Source organism: Hippoglossus hippoglossus, chromosome 14 (assembly GCF_009819705.1).
Source record: "Hippoglossus hippoglossus isolate fHipHip1 chromosome 14, fHipHip1.pri, whole genome shotgun sequence".
Taxonomy (NCBI): Eukaryota; Metazoa; Chordata; class Actinopteri; order Pleuronectiformes; family Pleuronectidae; genus Hippoglossus; species Hippoglossus hippoglossus.
In genome coordinates this window covers 2,504,724-2,519,168 of record NC_047164.1, presented here as the reverse complement: position 1 = coordinate 2,519,168, position 14,445 = coordinate 2,504,724, and the positions used below count along the sequence as shown (strand labels likewise).

The window sequence follows — 14,445 nt, the reverse complement described above, 5'->3', positions numbered from 1 at the left end:
TTGATTAGATATTATATTTTATGGCATTGGGTGGATTTTTGTTATCCTTTAATCATTTAGACTCTGAAATGCTGACACTAAGTGAAAGGAACTCAACTCTGACATTAGTGATGTGAACCCAGTGAAACTCTTCTCACACTGAACTCATTGATCGTCAGTTTGTTCACGGGAAGTTTAACCGTTAAAATGTAACTGAGCGTAAATCAGAGACTGTTCATCGTCACTGTGCCTTAATATCACCAAGATGTAAAGTTTGGATTGTAAAGGAGTTTTATTTTTTCACTTTTCTACTTCTCTGTGGATCAGCATGAACACAGTGGATGAATTTACTGACTTGTTGTTGTTTCACAATCATGAAAATCACCTTTTCTTCTGTAATCTTTATCGTTTTATTCTCCTTCTTCATATCGTTCTTATTGTGTCTTTCCTTTGCACATCTCTGATGATTTTCAGGGATGTTTTTACATTTCCACGTTTCAGCTGATTTGAGCGAAGCACCAATATTGTTTTTATTATGATTTTATATTTTGGAAATAAATGCAACTATTTCTTACAGGCACGGTTTACTCACTTTGTTCGGCACCACAAATGGTCATGTATGAGTCAGACTGACATATCCCCTGCAGCAGAAAACACAGGTTTTTCTGTTGGGACAGAAAACACAGGTTTAACTATAATATAATATAATATAAGTTTTAAAGAAATGTGGTTTTTAATGTCTTTGTTGTGGGTTAAACCTTTTTCCATTTACTGCTCTAAATTGACTAAAAGTCCAAATTTACAGTCTAAACATTTACATTATTTATAAGTGGCAGATGAAGGCCTCTGTATTCTCACTAAAAGATAAAGCCTGATTACAGGCGGTGGTGTTGTTACAGTGTGGAATGGGGAAAAGATCACAGCCCTGAACTGAAGGCAAACAGAACATCAACACAAACAGACCTGATCAAACAGAGCCTCGGCTCTCGGACGATCGATGACAGCTTTGAGTTTCACCAACGGACCGATCGTTACTCTGACCTGCTCATTCTCACCGGGTCACTTTACTGTGATAGAGCTGTTAATAGTCAGTTTTAGATTCGAGGCTCGGAAGGTGGTGGTGGTGGTGGTGGGGGGGGGGGGGGGGGGGGGGGGGGGGGGCACTCGTTGTATTTGAATCAGTGCAGATGTTTATGAGTCTGTAATCGACCTTTCACAGGGTCAGAGAAGAGTGTGATGCGAGCAGCAGACATTGGACCTGCAGGGCAACATATAAACACTTCATTATAAGTCTGTGGGGTCTTATAATAAAATAAAGACATGGTATTCCTTTAGTTATGCTCAGTTTTTTTATTTGTCCAGAGTCTTGAGGTCAGGTGGGATTCGGGTTATTTGACCAGTGGTGTTTCCACATCCTCACTTTTGGAAGAATTCAAACCTATAACACTGCTGTGGCTCGTCGAGCTCGGGGGGGGGGGGGGAAATTGGAGTCTGGGGACAGAACTTGACCGAGAGAGCAGCAGAGATAAGTGAACTACAGGGACCTGCACACACTGAGGCTGTGAGAAAGACAAACACGGGACTGAAAAACAGATGCTGCTGCACACGCTCTGTCACAGTGGGAACATGCCTGGGCCAGTGGGTACACAAGGGCTGTAGGGAATAAATACATACGGTGGAAAAAAACATATTATAAGTAAATAAAATACATCGAAATGAGAAGAGATTTAGAAGCAGTAACACGTGTCGTAAAAGTCGTTCCAAAGTTTGGCGGCTGCTGAAGCCTTTTATTTTATTTTAAGAATATATCAAACTGCGAGTCTCAGCTCATATTATTCCCTCTATAAGATTCCTTATGTCTCCTTGATGCTTGACCCACATTTGTCCTATGGTCCCTATGTATACTTTATTTTAATTATGAGATTAAAAACACATTATTATGTTAAAGTCAATGTATTTAAATTGGTTAAATCTAAACTTCCGAAAGCAGAAAATAAAATAACTAAACAATTCAAAGAAAAACTTTTAGGGGAACATTTATTTTCCTCAAGAACAAAACTGGTTTTATTCTTCATAGGAAACATCAACTTTTCAAAATTCTGTAGAAAGACAAGCTGAGTCTTCAACAAGCAACTTTATAAATATATTATATATATTTTAAATGTGTATATTTTAGGGTTTGTGTGGATCCTCTCCTGATGGTAATGACTGAAGAGCTCCATCTAGTGTCCAAACTGAGAATGACACTGAATAAAAGCAGTAAGTGTGTAAACAATAACTGGTCATAGTCTCATTCATGTAAAAATGTCATTTTTGATATGGCAATTTATTAGACATTTAAAAGAAATTATAAAAAATATGACTTATTAAATAATTATTTATATGAAGAATTATTGATCCTGAAAGAAATTTTAATTTCAGTCTAAACATAAAATTAAATATATATATTTACATGTTTGAGGCTGATATTAGTTATGGAACCAAATACCAAGTACTTTATTTAAATCTGGAGATAAATTAAAGCGAAATATTGAAAACATGAGGAAATACAAGTTTTTCATTTTTTTTTATTAAATCTGATGCTTTTGTTGTCATAAATACAGAGTTATCAAAATGACAATAAAAAGTAAAAAGAGAAGTTATTTTATTTCATAATTACAGTTTGATGTAAAACAGACGTTTATTAAAAAGGAAACTGCCGAAGACGACAACTTTTTACAGTAAATAAATATGTATTGATTTATTATTGATGTATTATAAACATTATAAATTATTTCTCCTCCCCCTGCTGCTCTTCCTTCTTCTGTTTCTCCTCCTCCTGTCGCTCACGGCCGAACTCGACCACCAGAGGTTTCCCTAGCAACCGGTATCCATGGATCAACCGCAAAGCATTCTGGGCCGTTTCAGCATCTGCCAAAGGAAAAAAATAAATGCAGCTAATAACAGAGCCACTGTGGAACATGATGGGAAGTACGGAGCTGAGGTTCAGAAACATCATGACCAACAAGTCCCTGGTAACAGAGGGTAGGAGGCTCCCTCCCCTCCTCCGTCCCTCCTTCCATCTCCTCCTCCCTTTGTCCCTCCATTACCTCATCCCTCCCTCCTTCCCTCTCCCCCGCCCTCCCTCACCTGGCAGAGTGATGAAGGCCTGACCCTTCATCCTTCCCGTCAGCAGGCGGTAAACGACCGCAGGCCCGTTCTCCGGCTCAAACCTGGAGAACAGTGCCACCAGCTGGGCCGCTGACGCCTGTGCACTCAGGTTCTTCACACACAGAACCTACAGGGGGTCACACGAAGACAGAAATGATGAGGACGCACGTCAACACCACACGTTGTGGAGTGTGCCTGCATCATATCCTGTTAATTGTACTCGTGAACGTCCCCCTGAGGTTACAGCTCAGACATGAAAGTCATATCGATCTTCTCATCTCACTCCTGTAAAGACAGCAGATAACCACATGTACAGTCGTTACAGGCCACAGCAATTATCACTCTGAGACAAGTCGAATCTGTGAGTTGGTGGTTCTCACCCCACTGATGTTAATCTTTCTCATTTCAATACTTTTGAAGGTGTCAAAGATCTGCTGATTAAACCCAGTATGTTCTTATGCTCTTATTTTCCTCCTGAGGGACGTCACTGCATTTCAAAGTGTTGAATACGTTTTTAAAAGCAACATTTTATGACTGTTTATCACCAGTGACAAATAAAACTGGAGGTCGGACTCAGAATTAAAAGTATAAACTCTGATGAAAACCACAGTTAAGTGGAGGTTTATACTTAGAGGTGATATAACGTCTCTTATCGTAGCTCCACCGGAGAGAAACAAATGACTCTAAATGACTTCACCAGCACAAGATGGCGACGCCCATATCCTGGATATTTTGGGAGGAAGTGGAGATGTGACGTCCATCTTTACTGACGGTCTATGTTTGTGGCCACTAGGTGTCGCTGTCGATACCTTGGAGGGTTTTCCGGGCTGGTAGCTTCGGAACCTCTGGATGCTCCGGATCCCGTCCTCACATTCACGGTTCTGGAGGATTTCCTCGTCCGTGATCGTCTCGATCTTTCCTCTGAGGGTCAGCAGTCCCACTGACCCCGCCTTCGCCGCTCCATCCAGACTGCCGATTGGCTGGTTGATCTTTATCTCTGGAGGAGCAGCTGGTCGTGTTGGCTCCTGTTTGTGTTGCCGCTCTGAGGCGTCTCCGCTGGACTCTGGTTCGTCTGATGATCTCCTGTTTTCATCCTGCGGTGCTGATAGATTCTCTGTCCTGTCTTCTGATTGGTCGTTCTCTGTCTGTGAGGTCTGTGATTGGTCAGATAAAGTTCTGTGTGTGGACACTTGTGCTGGTTCTTCCTCCCAGTCCTGTAAAGACGCTTGTTGTGTCTCCGCACTGAGAACGTCTCTGTAGAGAGTGTCCATTGGATTGGAGGACGTTGCCTGCTGTTGTCCATCGTGGTTATCTTCCTCTGTGGAGAGAAACACAACCTCAATGAGATTATCTGACTTAAATTCAACAGTGTCTCGCAACTGCAACAGAACATTTAATTTTATACATATTTCTTATACTTTATTCATTCTAACTTCTTTAACTTATGTGATAATTCCAGGATCATAGATTTGTTTGCTTGCTGATTTTATTGCTTTTGATTTGAAAGATAAACCTTATTTCAAATTGAAAATTAGACCAATTTCATAATTATCCAAGAGTTAAAAGTAAAAACAATGATTTCTTCTTAAAAGAAACAAACTCCAGTATGTTAAGAAGTAAAAACAACATATTTAAGACTTTTAAACTGAATTGAAGATGTATGGAGGCTGTAATTAAAGGCCTGAGATGTAGATAAGATCATTTTACCTAATTTAGCTTTTACTCTATTTATTCTCATTTACTTTAAGCAGTGAATAAACCTGCTCTTGTTTCTTTTGCATCTATTATGTTTGGGTTTGAGAGGCTCCATCTATTCGTTGTCTTCCTTTTATCCAAGGGCGGGATGCAGTGGCACCAGGATTAAGTCCCAAACAATCTTCTCCACAGGTCCTGACGACTCTAACCCTCCATACCTCGGTGGTAAAGTGCAGAGAGGAAACCCAGACGCTCGTTTCCCTGGAACAGAGCTTGTTCGATCTCCATCTCCCGCCGTGACAGTGGCTGGCTGGTGGCGAAGCGCTGTGGGCGGGCCAGGAGCTCTGCCCTCGCTTCAATCTTGTCTCTGATCACCTGGAGACGCTGCTGCTTCGCCCCCGGAGCTACGCACACGCCATGGGACTGCGTGGGCATAAAGACAAGCGTCAGAGATTAGTTTAGGGTCAGGTTTATATTTAGTGTGTACTTCTATGTTTCCTCTGAGATAAAGGAAGTTAGATGTGGTCCATAAGATAATACACATATGCAAAGCAGTAGAAAATGTGAGAAGGGTTTCACACAGAATAAAGGAAACCAGAGCAAACCAGAGGAAACACACAAACTCCACACATACAGGACAAGAAATCGAACCCGGCTCCTCCTGTTGTCAGACACCTGACTGTCTCCAGCTGGTTTTACCTTCTCCATTGCCTCTGGTGTGTCTCTGCTCTGCCACACCTGGATCTCAGTATCAGTGAGGCCCAGCTCCCGCAGACTGGCCAGCTCCTTCTCCCCGTCCTGCAGGGCCTGGAACTGGGACAGGCTCCTCACACCGGCCGCCTGCTGCCCGAACGGCTTATAGAGCGCCGCTGGGGCGAAGCACTTCTTTTTGGCTACACATCTGTGAAACAGCATAAATATGAATGTGAGATTGTGTAAATGAGGACGTAGGATCCAAACACAGCTCTGTCTGTTAAAGACTGGGTTTTCAATGTCACGTTGCCTTAAAAGTGTTTCTGAAGTTTTACAAAGAGACATTTCTGATAAAAAAAGATGCCTGTGTAAGAATCTGTGGTCCCGGGGGGGGTGTTTATAAAATCCTCCCGGCGGCTCTGTGGGACACTGTGAAGGTTACGTAACAGAGACTTTGACTGACACTTTCATCCAAAGCGCCTCAGAGTTACAAGAGTGTTGGATTTTCTTTTTTTATACCCACAGAGGATTCTGGTGGAGATAATGCTGCAGACACTCTTTTCCCACAGAGCAGAGACAAACCACTGATTTTCTCAGTTTAATTTTTGTTTAGTGTTGATTGTGAATCACTGCTGTACAATTCATCCATGTATTGTCATCATCACGTAATGAGAGGGTTTAAAAACAGTTTCCCTTTTAAATGATCATGTCATATTTTCATTCTAAAAATAAAATGTATCCGCAGATACAAACAGATGGTCTCTGACCGCTCGAAGTCCACGTCAGTGTGAAGCTGCTGCAGCAGGAGGCTGTGCAGCTGCCGCTGTCCCTCCGTCTCCTGCTCCTCCAGCAGCGGACCATCGTCACAGGCCTGCCGGCTCACTCTGAGGGACATAACACAGGGAGACGTCAGATGCTGATACAACCACCACCGCTAACATCCTCATATTACAGTATTCTGTGTAGACACTTGCTTACTGTACCACACCCAAACTGTTAATGTATCGGAGCAACTAAAATATATAACACAAGAAAAACATTAGGTCACTGCAGGGCAGCTTTTTTTTACAAGGACGTTTCTTATTTTGTATTTTAATTTGTCAGGAATCTTATTCTGTCAAATACAATCTGCATTTTAGTTTACTTTCAATACTTTGCAAGACAATTGCCAAGACAATTATGAAATTACATATCACGTATTGTAGATTTCATCAGTAATTGCTCACTCAACCACATATTTACAGTATCTGACGTGAACTAAGGAAAGACGTCAAATAAAAGCTACTACATTTACTTTTAAACATTTTACAAGTGTAACAGGCTCAACAATAAAATGCACTGATGAGGACATAACTGACCATATCACTTATGTGAATTGTGATTAGAAATAAGCATTTCTAGTTCCACCAGAGTCATATATTCATTTAATTTGTTTCCAACCTAAACGTGGTTGTCTCATCACATCCTGCTGATTTATTATTTCTCTTATATTTACTTGTCTTGCTTTAATGTCAAAGCACTTTGTAAACTCTGTTTTTTAAAAGTGCAGCATAAATAAAGTATATTATTATATGAACATAAATAAAAGACACTTCTTCCTCCAGTTGCTCTGATACAAACCACCTTCACCAGTTTAAGACACAGAGGAAAAGAGGCTCACGTGCTTCTACTACTTTTAACTTTTAGATTTCTCTGTAACTCGCTTTATTTAAACATTTCTCAAGACCCCGGATGAGCTCAGAAGCTACACGTGAGTCGATGCTAAGCTAAGACTTAGCACATTACGTTAGAATAAAAGTAAAAAGTCCCATTTAACGTGTTTTCAAATCAAAACATAAAGCGTAGCTAGCTAGCCACTGCTAGCTTAGCACGCTGCGGCTATCTCCATGACAACAGCGTTGCCAGACGTGAACGATGTACAATGTACGTATCGTAAAGTCATATTTTTTATTAACCATGCAGTAAAAACGAGTATAAAAACAAAACAAAACGCAGTTTAAATATTCAAACTGGTGTAAATGTACTTGTGTGTGGTTTTGTTTACCTTCGCATGCTTCCGCCTGTATGCTTCCGGTTCCGGCGAATGGGGCGCAAGGAATCATGGGAAATGTAGTAGAATCACGGCTTGAGGCCCAAACGAAGCTCAAACGCGATATTCTCTCATTCTGTTTCTTCTGCGTGAAAAATAAACCAACAACAAAGACTTCAGGTTCATTTAGAGATCACAAATATAAATATGTTATACTATATTATACATATTATACAGAAATAGATGAGACTCTCTGTGATCAGATAGGTTTCGGATCGATGTTATTCTCACAGTAGAAATACACATTATATTTGCTCTACCGTGAAATCTAGGTTTATGTAAAATAAATCCTTAAGCGTGCCACACCCTGCTTCATTGCTCGGGGTGTGGTTGTAACTGTGCTCGTCTGTGTGTCCTGGTAAATCAAGCAAAATGCTGCAAAGCTTCGCAGAGCACACTCCGCTCGCCTCCGCCCTCCCCACCCAGCCCTAGTGTCCTCAATTAGCCTGCTGGCTGACGTCAGTAAGGTGACATGGGCGCTTCTCTCCACAATGAGCAGCCCGCTGCTGCAGCAAGGCATTCATGTTTGTGAAAGGGGGGCGGGGGGGGGTCGGCATGTGAATGCACAGGAGAGATGAGAAGGTGGTTGGGTCGCATGCATGTGATTTAAAAAAAATGATCGTGCATTAGCGAGGTGCGGGGCTGGTGCTCCTGCTGCACGCATGCCCGGCCGCCTGCAGCCTGCAGCCGGTGTCGGGTGGCCGGCGGGCGGGCGGGCGGCGGCCGGGCTCGGCTCCTCTCCCCGCTCCTCTGCAGGGCTGCGCAGCTCCTGACTGACAGAGAGATGAGGGGTGGGGACGCAGGGTGGGGTCACAAGCAGGGAGAGGCGGAGGAGGAAAAGGCAGAGAGAGAGAGCCCAGCCCTTGAGTTACACGGCAACAACACGCCGACACACAGAGAGAGGCAGAGGCGCGCACACGCACAGAGACTGGCTGTCTTTATTTTTTATTTGGGGGGGTCGAGGATTCAAAACAAGGAGCCTTCGACGCTGCGGATATGAACTGGAAGAGGCAGGGACACCCCGAGAATTCACTGTAACAAAAGGTGGAAAACTAGCCCCCCCCCCGCCCCTCCGTTCCTCCTCCAGCCCCAGTTCTTACCCAGATAGAGCTACACCCAAAGCCCCGGCCGAGCCCCCTCCTGCTCCCGCTGCTCCACCCCTCCGCCGCCGCACCGCTCCGGCAACCGAGATGCACACGGAGACCCGTAACAAGAAAGTAAGTGCACGTTCTTGACTTTGCCCCGGTGGTGCGTGGAGGCGGAGGAGAGAGAGAGCCTCGTCTACCTGTGCGGCTGATGCGCCTTTACGCACGGAGGGTTGTCACTGTCAGATCAACATGTGCCAGATATGAATGTCAGCGAGTGGAGCCTTGCAGAGAGAGAGAGAGAGAGAGAGAGTGTCTGTGTGTGTGTCTGTGTGTGAGAGAGAGAGGTGGGGGGCAGTTTATTTTGCAATTAGCGCAGGAGTTTTGTAACAGCGACCTCATTGCATTGCAACAAGCACCGCGCAGAGAAACCTCCCTCCCTCTCTCTCTCCCTCTCTCTCTCTCTCTCTCCACATCCGTGCCCCCGCGCGCCTCGCTCCCCGTCTCCCCCTCCGAGGTGAGGTCGGTTCGGGGTCCAAATCTGAAATGCTCTGTGATCTCCGAGGAGGCAGGGAGGAAACGGAAGGCACACAAACTGCAGCTTGTAGGACTCCATCTTATCTTTTTAAAGGGCCAGCAGCCACCGCTGAAACATGCGAACACACCGAGCCTGGGAAGCAGCCAGGTGCACCGCCTCCAGCTACACTTTTAAGGGCCCTGCTGCCTGACTTGTGCCTTGGAGTGAGTCCCTCCTCGGCGTGAGTGTGTTTGTGTGTGACAGTCAGGCTGCCAGGTTGCTCCAAACACTGTGAGTGACATGTGGTGATGTGATCAGACTGTCAGGGGGGGGCAGGTCAGTGGCTTCACGGCAGATCCACAATCTGCTGGTTTGAAGAACGATGGAGACATTTGTCCAGACACACGAGTCAGAGGCTGAATCCACATCACTGCGTTTTTATTTGAAAACTCATCGACTCTGCTCTGTCTGGTGTCCACACTACCTCGGAGGTTTAGAGCCGCTATAACAGAGAAGTTTGGTGCGGTTATAGTTTGAAAACTGGCAAACAGAGATTTTTGGAATAAGATTACGTAGACACTCATTCATCTCCTATCACATGATCCCCTTTGGTAACACAACATGGATATCAATCACAAGTGTTAAGCCCAATTCACGCAGCGACGCCGTAGCCCACGTGTAGACGTGTAACCTACGCAGAATCCTACACTGACGTAACTACGCGTCGTGGCAACGCAGGCAACAAGAGCTGTGATTGGTCCGCTTGGTAGTGACGCCTTTCTGGCAGACTGACCGCCATTTTTTTATTGAGTTGAAGGAACGACAACGAACGACGTCTTTATTTTTTTGCATTTCAAATCGCATCTAAATCGCATTTCCTCCAAAAGAGAATGCTCATCTTCATAACTTTACGTTTACTTGACCCACTATAGTTGATCCAATTAAACCTGTGCAGAGCAGCGACTGGCTGTTGGTGGTTATTTCAATCAGCAGCAAAATTCATCCACGTGTGGGGGGGGGGGGGGGGGGGGGGGGGGGGTTAGAAAGAGGTCCTCAGAAAAGTGGTATAAAATCCAATCAGCACTTTTGTCACCTGCTGTGGCGGTGTGTTCTTTGTGTTGTTTTCACCCTGTGAGTTGTGTTATCTCTGTAAAATGTGGTCCTGGAGACACGGAGTACAGTGAGGACGGCCTCAGAGGACATTTCTACTTCTCTGGCCGTTGGTTTTATGTCTGTGTGTCATAAATGGGCAAGATGGCGTCACAAAGGACTTACAGGTGTGTATTTAATCAAAGCGAAAGCAAAGCTCAAACTTGGGTGTGGTCAGATTTGGGTTCTGAGTAATCCTCGGTCAGAACACGTACGGCAGCTGGTCTGAGGCCACTGAAGGATGAACTCATTAGAGACGTGTTTAACAGACGTATAAATAATACAGATACTGTAAGTGTTTAAATATGGGACCTAAGTGGAAACCGATAGATCTGTCTGTGGCTGTGTGACTGAAGGAGACCGCTCTCTACCCCACACTGCACTGAGTCACAAGCTCCGGATCTGCCAAACACACTAAATCTGCTGAAATCTGCAGCCAGACCTTCTCAGTGGGTTCTGAACACAATGGAAAAGGTTCAACCTGAGCTGCTGCTTCACGTTGGAGACTTTTCCCACATTTGTCTTTGTCGCATGCGGATGTGTGAGTCTGAGACAAAGAACAAAAGAAGTTCAAGCAGCAGGGTTGAGAAGAAATGACCAGATACAAGCAGCGGTGCAACTGTGAAGTAGACGTCACCTTCAGGTTGATGATTTTAATTAGTGTGATAACTTGAAAAGGGTCACATGCTGTAATGTTCAGAAAAAGTCCTCAAACTGTCCGTTGCTGCAGCTCCTCTTTTCAGCCTCTGTCTGAAACTCCTATTTTTAGCTTCTGTCTCTTTAAGACCCGCCTCCTGATGAAGCCCTGTCTGCTCTGATTGGCCAGCTGGGTCCAATCTGTTGTGATTGGTCAACTGTTTTCAGGGCATGTCGGAAATGTCGGCCTCCGCTTTCATCAGCCCAAACAAAACAACGTCTTAAACAACCTTTTGTGATACGAACACGTTACAACTATGGCAGCTGAGAAGGTTATTCCTGGCGTTCTTAGGTAATTGACATTAAATAACTTCGTTATAAAAATACTTAGAACAGTACAACTTCAGTTTATGCGATCACCAAACAGCAGCATGCCCCATTTGTAGAAAACTGTATCTATACACACGGCGCTGCTGATTGGCCAACACCCACCAAACCAGATAAAAACGTACCTCGAAGCCTTTTGGAGCAAACGTGTCCTTCAGCCTGGAAACTGTAACAAAACGGTATATTTTAGTTGTTGTGCCAAACTATCCGCTAGACATACATTTGTCATATGACATCCTGGGAAGTTTGGTCCGAACATTGCAACTTTTACATCCACACAAAAGGAAAGAAACACAAAAAACCATGATACGTCTCCTTTGGGTTTCCGTGTGTTGAATTCAGATCAAGCTTTGACTTTGTCTTCACTTCATCTGAGTCTCCATGAGGTCGTTGCTGTGTGTGTTTTTCTCTGCGTTGCACTTGTGGGATTGTGACACAGAGGTTTTCAGCTGACCCCTGTTATCCAGGATCTGATACGGGACACAAGTCGGGCCCGGGTGCAACTTATTATCATATTCAGGCCTACCCAGGTGGACCAGGGCCACCTTGTGTCGTGTCTCTGTGGCTCCCAGCTGACTCCCCTTCAGCTCTGATCATGTGGTGTTGGTATAACCGGTGCTTTCAGAGAGGGGAGAGTGTGGTGTGTGGTGTGAAGCTCAGGAAAAAAGCATTTCAGTAATTATTCACAGTTTGGATCAGGTCCAGTTGTCCTCGGTGAAATCTTCTCTCCGAGCTGGAGGCGTTGACGTGTCTGTTTGGGCCACATTTCTTTCTTCACTTATAAAAAAGTACTTATCAACTCTTGTTTAAAACAGTGACTGTAAAAGCTTTTACGAGAACACTGAAGTTTATTTATTCAGACTGTCTAAATATTGTGGGTTATTACTTTAAGTTGTGTGGCGTTTCCTCACTTACATAAGAAGTTCATGTAAAATGTGACTAATAACAGCAGGTAAAGTGACTATAATGAACATATAAGAGGATTTGTCATGGTTTCCTCGTTAGTGGCTCTACATTAAAGTTCATGAAACTCTTGGGAAACTTTTCTTTCCCTCGGACTTTGTGTTTTTACGTTGACCTTTGACCCTGATGATAAGTTTTTTGACACGGTCTGAGCAGAAATCAATTTCCTCTCATTGTCGTTGAGGCGATATTGGAAGTGAAAATAACTGGTGTGTGTGTGTGTGTGTGTGTGTGTGTGTGTGTGTGTGTGTGTGTGTGTGTGTGTGTGTGTGTGTGTGTGTGTGTGTGTGTGTGTGTGTGTGTGTGTGTGTGTGTGTGTGTGTGTCCGGAATCAGCTGGACTGTACATTCCTGGGCAGGGCATAAGCAGTAAAGGCTTCTTGAATACAAAGTCTGCCTGTGTGAGAGCGTGTTTGTGTGTCTGTGTGTGCGTGTGTGAGTAGAAGAGCCTGTGTGTGTGTGTGTCTATGGTGATTCCGCACAGTAGCTAATAATTAACTATGCTGTACAACATTTTACCAAACTAGTCGGTTATTGGACATTGTGCGTGTGTGTGTATTTATGTATATGCCCCCTTCTCCACATAGGAACACAAACACACACACATGGTGGACACACACACACACACACACACACACACACACACACACACACACACACACACACACACACACACACACACACACACACACACACACACAGCTTACTGAGTTGTCAGGATGACATGGATGGGTGGAGGGACTAGAATCAGCCAGCTGTTGCCAGTGTGTCACGCCAGCCTCCAAAATTCAGTTAGAATCTCCGAGCAGCAGCTCTCGGGTCAGATCGACACTCGAGGTTTATCTGTGTTTCCAAAAATCGAATTAATAAATAAAGATAATAACATTTTTTGCCACTTCTCGCTGTCTGATCAACATCTGGAACGTTGAGAACTGGATGAACTCAGTGGTGTCAACGGAAGGAGAATGTTACACAACTGTTCCTGAACAGGTTTTCATGGCAGTATGTACACAACGTCAGGGCTACCTATTCCAATTTTCCGGTCATGGAGTTTTGGTTAACTGTTATTTCAACTGGTTATTTCAACATCCTCTCAGGTTCATTTAGCAGAGCATAGACTGGGTGTTGCTTTTTAAAAGTCTGAGAAAAACACCCCCTCACCTCACCTTAGTTTATGCACCACTTAGTTTTCTCACGTCTTGGACGCTGATATGCTCATGGTTATTTGTTTCTGACTCTGGGACAGAAAAAACTGTAAAATTGTTTGCTACATTCACACTTTTACATTTTATTTTTTTCCGCTACTTTCAGCAAAACTCAGGGGTCGTGTTTTAGTCTGGAAGTTTGGAAACAATTTGCTTTCCCCCAGAGGTGAATGCAAAGCGTTGAGAGCGTCAGTAACAGTTCCACCTCGTTGTGGGTCCAAGAAAAGAAACCCCTGCTCTCACTTTTCACCTTTGCTGTTTCTCATTCGTAGTTTAGCAACCAACCTGCTTCCTGTTAACAGCTGCACACACACCGCCCTGTGTATGGTCATGTGCATTAGTGTGGACAGAGATTCTTACTAACAGAGCTAAAACTATTGTCCGTAGCCTCTGAACTATATCTATACTTTCTTCACTTCATTCTCTGAGCGTAAACACCTGAACCTCTTTGGAGCCCCAGTGCGAAGGCCCGTCTCCCACCTTTTAAACCTCTCAGCGAGGATATCAATCAGAAGAGAGGACAAATTTTGCCTCTAAAACCTCTAAATGTTTCGACCCAGGAATGTTTGTGTAACACTAATTACCCGAGCGATGGTGGAAGCGTGTACGAGTTGATTTACAGCCACAGACTGCAGGGTCTTCCACAGAGAGGAACCCATGTGGGAATCCTGATTGGGCAGAAACTTAACAGCAACACTGCAGAAAACATTATAGCTGTTATAAAGAGAACTGCGTGTTGTCCAATCTACGTTCTTGCTTCTTTGTAACAACCGGATCCACTCAATTTCAATACATCGTTAAAATCAACCTGCAGAGACTTGTGCAAACGATTTTCGCCCACAATGGAGCGTCACCTTTATGTGTTGACGTTGCGTGGCAATGCAGTAAACAGCAGAGA

At 44.1% G+C, this 14,445-nt stretch overlaps 2 protein-coding genes across 10 annotated transcripts in view; one reads left to right on the top strand and one right to left on the bottom strand.

Annotated features, from left to right (window-relative positions):
• Window positions 1-2,534: 2,534 nt before the first annotated feature.
• Window positions 2,535-8,908, bottom strand: rbm41 (RNA binding motif protein 41). 6 transcript variants are annotated; one of them, XM_034605818.1, is made up of 8 exons: window positions 8,892-8,908; window positions 7,562-7,691; window positions 6,285-6,401; window positions 5,524-5,725; window positions 5,034-5,247; window positions 3,939-4,447; window positions 3,109-3,256; window positions 2,535-2,889 (listed from the first exon to the last, which is right to left on the bottom strand). In XM_034605818.1, the coding sequence occupies exons 2-8, from the start codon at window positions 7,567-7,569 to the stop codon at window positions 2,750-2,752; spliced, it is 1,338 nt and encodes a 445-aa protein (XP_034461709.1). In that variant the 5' UTR covers window positions 7,570-7,691; window positions 8,892-8,908; the 3' UTR covers window positions 2,535-2,749. The 6 variants fall into 6 exon arrangements, with proteins under 6 accessions (XP_034461709.1, XP_034461711.1, XP_034461708.1 ...); XM_034605820.1 differs by lacking the exon at window positions 8,892-8,908 and adding an exon at window positions 8,707-8,820 and having other exon boundaries at window positions 5,043-5,247; XM_034605817.1 differs by lacking the exon at window positions 8,892-8,908 and adding an exon at window positions 8,705-8,725 and having other exon boundaries at window positions 7,562-7,689.
• klf8 (Kruppel-like factor 8) overlaps window positions 8,699-14,445 on the top strand; it is a 58,527-nt gene continuing 52,780 nt past the window's right edge. For all 4 annotated transcript variants that reach the window (XM_034605815.1, XM_034605813.1, XM_034605814.1 and 1 more), the window contains exon 1: window positions 8,699-8,823. In XM_034605815.1, the coding sequence (XP_034461706.1) occupies window positions 8,797-8,823 (27 nt within the window). In that variant the 5' untranslated portion in view covers window positions 8,699-8,796. The remainder of the gene's footprint in view (window positions 8,824-14,445) is intronic.

Excerpts from the sequence above, each read along its gene's own strand:
- rbm41 (XM_034605816.1), bottom strand. The coding sequence starts at position 6,412 with ATGTCCCTCAGAGTGAGCCGGCAGGCCTGTGACGATGGTCCGCTGCTG. Across the intron at positions 5,726-6,284 it reads ACTGACGTGGACTTCGAGCG|ATGTGTAGCCAAAAAGAAGT; the intron begins GTCAGAGACCAT and ends GCTGTTTCACAG. Across the intron at positions 5,248-5,523 it reads CACCAGAGGCAATGGAGAAG|TCCCATGGCGTGTGCGTAGC; the intron begins GTAAAACCAGCT and ends ATGCCCACGCAG.